General features: G+C 36.5%; 1 protein-coding gene across 2 annotated transcripts in view; it reads right to left on the bottom strand.

The window, feature by feature from the left end:
* Positions 1-5,365: 5,365 nt before the first annotated feature.
* The window catches only part of CLINT1 (clathrin interactor 1), a 70,156-nt gene continuing 67,608 nt past the window's right edge, over positions 5,366-7,913 (bottom strand). For both annotated transcript variants that reach the window (XM_063292130.1, XM_063292131.1), the window contains one exon: positions 5,366-7,145. In XM_063292130.1, coding sequence (XP_063148200.1) covers positions 6,778-7,145 — 368 coding nt within the window. In that variant the 3' untranslated portion in view covers positions 5,366-6,777. The remainder of the gene's footprint in view (positions 7,146-7,913) is intronic.

Raw genomic sequence — 7,913 nt, 5'->3', positions numbered from 1 at the left:
TAATGTGACTTCTGAACCATGGAAGCTGCTGTTCCAATAAAACATAAAATTAATCACTTTGGCAGTTTTTGTCTAATACCGCCATGGTTAATCATGGTTTGCTCAGTTTTTAAGTTTGCAAAGTATGCTAAAGCATAACCTTACCCCACAAGCTAAGTTCATACAACACTGTATGCTAAAACATAGTTGATTAATTGGTGGCTCAGAATGTCGTGTGAACACAGCCTTTGAAATCTATATAAAGGTAATGTCATAACTATGTAAATTTGTATTAGTCCTTGCACATGTTTCTAAACAAACAAACATAAAGTATTAATCTCTGCCTTGAAGAAAAAGAGGGAAGATTTGTTGGACAGGCTTATAAAATCAAATTTGTTTCCATTTTGCTTGAACCACCAAATCTATAACTGGACCAGTAAAAAAAAAAGCATAAACTTAAAATTTAAAAAAAAGGTGTCTGAGCACATCCTGGACTCAAGAATTTAACTGCAGTACACGACTGGACTTAATGTCAAGGGAAACCTTTACCTTTACCTTTTACTACAATAAAGTTCTAATTTGTTTCAGACAGCAATCTAGTTAACTCCTTTATAAACTAGATTTATTTCAACATTCCTATAAAAGAATAAAACATGTTGTCATTTCTGTTGTTAGTTTATTGTAGTAAAAGAGCCTTCCCAATCAACTACTGACTATCCAGAGATCTACTGGTAGCTCTTTAGCATCAGCTTCTGCCCACAGCCCACCTTTGATACATAGCATTTTTTTTCCTTAAGAGAAAAAAGTAACAGCTAGTCTATGTGAAATCTTATTTGTTTGAAATTATGAAAAGAAGCAAAGAGAGAGCACACACCCACCATAGACACTGCTCTTAACATAGTGATAAGATGCTGGCACCAGAGCCTCTGCTATGGTACGGAATAATATATATGCACTTCAGAAGAAAATAAGAATAAAAAAGCATTTGATTGCCTCTGCAAATATGCTACTCCTGGGATCCCAACTAGAAGCTGGACTTCTGGTGCACATATCAATGTCCACCCAATTGAGCAATGTATTTATTTGCACAGTGGAAAGCTAAGCGTTCTTTAATTAATTTGCACTACTAAAATCAGCTGCTGTTTTTCTGAAATGCAGGACCAGTTTTTAGTAGTGCAAGGGAAAAGGGAAGTCTTCACTGGAAAGGAAATCGGTCTCCATCATGCAGCTAGGCATCAGAAAATAACAAAAGAGAAACAAAATGCAGCAAAAAACATCTTGTCCTCACTACCCCTGCCTTGCAACGGTCGGGAAATGGAGCTTTGTTTGCAGTCACAAAGGCATGGGTGCAAAAGAGTTGGTTGTTAACCTCAGCAGCCCAATTCAATGTGACAATGACACTTCACAGCACATTGCATCCAATCTCATTTGAAGCTGATGAAGATGGTTTCTGCTTTATATCTATTGGTTTATTAATGGACTACAGCCTCTTAAGCAGATGCATATTCATTAGGTAGCCAGCTGTTCAGAGGTTCCCAAATGTCGAATGTAGCTTTATCTTAAAATGTTTGTGTATCTTTCCATGCATTCATGTGTGTGCGTGCTCTGTTAAAGGTGCTGTATTATGAAACAAAATAATTGAGGGTCTATTAAAAGAGCTGGTTAATTACTAAACTAGTACCTTATGGTACCTGCTAATTTTTTGCCCCTTTTTATAACCATTTGGGTCATAAAACTCTTGGGATTTCTAGAAGAACTGTTTAGCACTTTGAAATGAAATGTTACTGAGCTTTAGGCTTCTTTGTACAATTGTATCTACAAGCAGAGCTCACTACTGTGAAACGGTTGAATGGTGTATATCTTGCCTGAGGTCAGAGGTGGCATGGATTCTTCTAAGAGTCCTGGGACTTACCCATCAAAGCCTGAAGTACAAGGAGGAGGCCACCGGCATCCTGTACTGCTTAGAATTATTTTTTTTTAAGCTGAAGGAACTTGCAGTAGGCCAATCCTTCCAGAGGGAGTTTGTACCACTTTTGAGAATAACAGAGCATGTCCTCCTCGCTTCAGTATAGATGGATGGAGGAGAAATCTCAGGAGAGCTGTACAGGGACAGCAGCCTCTAGCATAGAAATGGTTTTCTAACCAGTATTACTGAAGGCTCTGCTGAAAACGTCTTCAGTATTTCTTGCTTCAATCATTCTTAAAAATCAATCACTAGATGCACCCCACAAAGAAACTGTTAGACAACCAATTGGGTATTATCCCCATTAGGAAGTATTGTTTCAGAAAAGTTTATCCCACATAAAAATAATTTAGCCATATATTATTTTCCAGGGATTCACCTATGGCTTTTTTCAATTCCTAGGTCTTAGCAGAAGTAAGGTGCATCTTGTGCATGGGTGGCATGGTTCACTGCAAACTATCATGAATGGATGATGGGGGCTCTGACTCAGTTGCAGGAGAAGAGGAATACTGTAATGTCCAAATTGCTGGATGTGAATTTAAACCACATCTTGCAACTAATTAGAAATGAAATGTTAGACCAATGTTGTTCTCTGCTAGGCAAGGTAAAAATCCTTTCCCTGAAATCGTTTGCTCCATTTTTATGCTAGCAGCACTGGCTGAGGGAAATTTTAGTTGCAATCTAGTTTTATTGCAATGGGTTTTAAGTAAGACACAGCATTCTGTTCCATGCATTTTCATGCCATACTACCTTGTCAGAACTCTTTAAATCATCAAATACAGTGGTTGCACTTGATCATTATTGTAGGAACAGTTACAGCTACTTTAAAGAGGCACACGGTACATGAATATTTGGCACTTGTTATAGACAACAGAATTTGTTGTATCTTGCTGGAAATATAACCACTGAGTATTACTAGCACTTAAATTGCAAGAAACATTACAAGAAGTATCACAGTATGAATAACCAAGTACAATTGTTGAGATTCATTCCCTGATTATCTCCAATGAGGAACTTCTAAACAGACAACAATGTTATGACTTAGAATGTCGGGAACTCCGGTTGTCTTCTTGATCCCATCTGCAATTTAAATTCCTTTTTTATAATAGCAAAGTGGTATAAATTGCCTGGCTCTTTTCTCATGAAAATCCACAAACACTAGGATAGTTCCACTTTCATAAATAAATTTCTAATTGACTGACACATACATCATCATCAGATACAGAGTTTAGCTTGACATGGTTTCAAATCAGGGTCCATCTCAGGAAAATGGCCAGGTTCCATTGATTTAAACCCCCACCCCCCACCCCCCCAGTAGGATGTTGATATAATTGTCTCCTTTGGAATCATGAGAAGCTAGTGACCTAAGATGTTTTGAACAAGTGGGCTTGCTCAGGCCAACTTTTCTGCAAAGATTATGCAAAAGGTTCTTGTACTCTCTATTAAAAGTGTAATTAGCTGTTCGACTGACTCCCCCCATTATTTTTGTGTGATTGAGTCACCTTTTCTTGCTGTACCCATTTACAAAATCAATTTTCCATCCTTGACAGAACTCAAGAGATATCTTTGCTATGCTGAGAAAATCTGAAAAACGTTGGTTTCCCCAGTTATTGTGGATCAAATATAAGTAAACTTTCTTTTAAAAAAAATCTCATTTTGCAGCTCCAAAGAATATATTAAAATTTTAAACCAGAACCAAGCAATAGGCAAATACTCATTTACAAGGTAACATGTAACAAAATATGCAGCATGTGAGGTTTTTTTTTTTAAATTGTGGTTAGTTGATATTCTTTTCCAAAATACCCAATGTTATTTCTCCTCCCACCATGGTCTATCCTCTGTCCCGAGTCTGTCAGATTTCTGTGGTTACTGAGCATGCTCAGTTCTAGCCAATCTTTTCCTTATTGGGGAGAAATACAAATGTTGAGGTTTCCCAATACTCTAAAATGTCATGGTGCTGCTGGCTATAAAATTACCTGCATTCAAAAAAGCTTGGTATGGTACATATTGTTTTAATGATCAGCATCACTGTTGCCTAGACTTTGGGTGAGAGCTGTATGTTGGAAATACATGAAGTTTCTTATTACTTTTTTGCTCAATGCTTCCTTGGGAAAGAATCTGTTTTCTGGAGTTTGTGAGATGGACTCTAGGGATGGATTTACTGCTCATGAACAGGAACACCCCCAAATACATGCCATCACCTGCCCTTGAAAATTTATTCTGCAAGTTATCTGCTATCTCTGTTTTCTTAGAGCATCATTTTGGGGCTGGATTAGTTGGGCCATTAAATTGCCTGAAATAGAATCAAATTTAAATAAATTAAAAAATACATTTGCCTACTGGGAGGATATTTTGAATCCCACCATCCATGAAAAATATTCACATCATATGGAAGGGAAATGTTCCCAGGTTCTCTGTCTCTGTATTTGCTTTCCATTTTCTTTCTTGGAATAGAGTATTCTATAATCATATCCAAGTCCAGTACCTGGTGACCAGGTTTCAAGAGGCTCAGACTTGAAAAGATGCCAAAAGCTTTGCTTTTATGTTTACCACCTGCTCTGAGAGTATTGTTGTGTGTCTCAGTGTCCATGGAAAGGGTACAGCAGGATACAATCAAATTGTAATACTTCTATCAAAATATTTGACAGGTTTCACAATATGTTCCAAAACAGTAATCTAGTCCAGGTTCAACCCAGCTTGGTTCCAAATTTCTTGTAAAACATTCTAGTTTGAAGAGACACAACTTGGCCTTTCATTTAATATGCAGACTATACTCCTGGATTTTGGGACCTTGCCATCCTAGCGGTTAAAAACAGTTTTGACAACCTCTCCATTCCTCCATGGAACCCGTCTGCTGCCATCACTTGCAATTCATGTTCTGTTTGCATGCTTACTTTTTCTTTTTTGCTTCTCGACATCTGTCACAAGCCGAAGTTATGAAGACAATTCCCACAAAAAGTTCAAGGATTTCAAAATTGGAACTGAAGATCTGTCCTGCTCAGCCAGTAAAGCTTGTCTTGATTACTTTGATGTAACAACACTTGAAAGCTCTTATTTTATGAAACTAATTTAAACACACTGAATTGTTGAAAGATTAAAAACCGCAGTCAGCTAATTACACTCACTCTCATCTCTTATTCAGCAAATGAATCACTTTTCATTACCACTTAGCTGAAGTACATGAATTTCTGCCTAATTAGAAATGTTGTAGATGGAGCATTAGCAAGGCTGGAGTGGGTCAAGATATCTTGGCTGCTTCATTTTTAATTTTTAACAGTAGAGTCAGATAGAAAAGGTGGATGATAAGAAGTCATTAAACATTTTTAAATTATTTATAAAAATTACTTTACCCAAATGATCCTTATTCCCCCCAACTGCTCTCATAAACATCAAATGGAATGAAAGGAAGAACAGCCCCAACAGTGCTTTTAATGAACACTTTAATGTTATGCATAACAGAACATTATGAGTACAATGGAAATAAATTTTAATCAATTTAATAGTAACAATAAAAAAATAAAATAACCAACAGAAGAAAAGGGGAAGCAATGAAGTTTCATACCTAGAATATAGTACTTATTTCAGTAGCAGCCCTGACTCTGCAAACATAAACTGAACTTCTGCATGCCAGATTAAAAATCATGATATGTGGGTGATCCTAAATGGAGGCTTTTTTTAAACAGGTAAAGGGAAAAAAAAGTCTTTAATTCACTCATTCACTTCCTTTATTTTCATTTGATTCATAAAATCTGACTGCTACAGGTTTCCTTTAATAATAATAATATATATATATATATATATTTATATATATTTAACTCCTCTCTATTGGATTCTGCAATTGCTAAGGCCATATTTACATAAAACAAAGCCAACGATCGTATAAAATCTAAAATTCAATGTTATTGGCTTGACAAAACATTTGAAGATGATTATCATTAACTTAAAAGACAGTTATCCTTTTTTTTCTTTGTAAAGTTGCAAGAAAGAAAAATAAATATTGTTGTCTTTTGACTCTCAGTGATGTAAACAATGACCCCAGAGAGTGCTAGGGAATGTGCCACTGGCCAATGATGCTGAACTGCAGAAAACAATTTTAAAAGAAATCCAAATGATATATAGAGTTCTCCAAAAGGAAACCATGTAGCAGCTCTGGACAATGTTTCCACCAGTCCTGCGCTGAATATTATATAGCAGAAAGTGGCAGGAACGTCCCTCCCTGCCCCAGCTTTATTCATAGGCAAATTGCTTGAAGAGATCTATAATAAAAATTTGGATAGTACAGCAGTGTTGCTGGAAGAGTAGCAAAATTATATATATACATTCCAGGTCTCTTTGAATTAGCCATAATCACATATGTAAGCCATTTTTGGACAAAAATATATATATATTCTTATAAAAAATTGATCAGCATACTTTGACTTCAAATTTGACTCAGTGGTAGGAAAAGGAATGGATCCAATTAAGATAAAACAGATTCCAATGGGGGAAAAAAAGAAATCAAGTATAAAATTAGATTCACACGTATTTACCCCCAAATTCCATTCTTCCCATAAGTTTCAAAGTTAAAACTTGCTGCTCCCAGAAAGGCTTTGAATTGTCCTGTTATAAAACACGGCCTAGTCACTGCAGTGTCAATTCACTGGAAGAACATTTGTTTCCAAAACTTGACCAAAAGTAGTTTTAGAGTTCAAAAAATGACCTTTGGATTCTTATGTGGGTTCCTTTAAAGTAAGCAATAAAAAGGAAAAAAAGCATTTGATCAGCATTTTCCACCCTTATCCCAGCTTTATTTGTGCAGCTAAAATCCTTCATTCGATCTGATTGGTTTATAATCTTTATTTGCTAAAATTGGCAAAATTGGCAAAGGCATCTTGCTTAGGTTGCACGGTTCCAGGAGTCATGGAGGATGCCACAGCTATATTAGCAACTCCCATGCCCATTGTACCTGACAAACCCATTCCAGCAGTTGGCATTGCCATGTTCACATTAATTCCCATCATGCCCTGGCTCATCATAGGGTTAGGGCCTCCCATGGAAGCCATCCCCATTGTGTTAGTCATCTGAGTGGCCATCCCCATCCCCACAGGAACAGGGCTTCCCATCAATGGATTTGCTGGAGGTCGAAGAGGCATCATGCCGGGTGGTGAGTTGAGGCCCAAAGTTGCAAAATTCTGAGTCATCACATTCATAGGTTGTTGCATATCTAGAAGAAAAAAAATGTTTAAATAAAACATTTTAGATGTTTACTTTCTTACTTATTTAACACAACTCTCTTCTCTCTTATCCCTGGAGATGTATTCAAATCAAAGTTTCAAATAAGTTGAAATTTAAGGCACAACCTTTAGAGCATTGCTCTATACATTTCTAATTTCTAATATTATATAGTATATAACTTCTACTTCTTGCAGTTTTCCCGCCTCCAAATTTCAGCTTCTCTTTCTATTCCCTTATCAACTCACCTAGAAGCTTTTGTACTGAGTGATCTACATCTATAGCACATTCCAACAACTTTTTTTTAATGTTACTTCTTTTTCAGTTTGAATTTCCCTAATCTCTGAATGGAAGGCATCATAATTAGGAGGAAAGGCAATTATTGTCTGGAGAGATGGATTCTAAGGGTTTGGGAGAAGAGGTCAACAAAAGAAGTAAATGGACATGATATATATCACTAGATTAGGATGGCTAGCCAGTCTATATACACTTTTGTGATTTTTCAAACTGAAGTCACCTCATTATTTACAACTGTGTTTGCCTGCTGCCTGTGCATACTGGTGGATCACAAAAGGTTCAAATCCAAAACAGAGAAACAAAGAGTTACCACTTTCTGATATTTGGAAATGCCATTCATATTGACGTTGTGCATTCTTAACATTTAAAAGATATATATGTCAAAGCTAGCACAAGTCAACCAACCATGTAGCTGTTGAGTACTACCAATTCATATTATACAGCAGGTTATGACAATGTGGGA

This window comes from Candoia aspera, chromosome 2, assembly GCF_035149785.1.
Source record: "Candoia aspera isolate rCanAsp1 chromosome 2, rCanAsp1.hap2, whole genome shotgun sequence".
NCBI classification, from domain to species: Eukaryota; Metazoa; Chordata; class Lepidosauria; order Squamata; family Boidae; genus Candoia; species Candoia aspera.
Note: the sequence above shows the minus strand (reverse complement) of the source record. Positions and strands in the feature narration are given on the sequence as shown.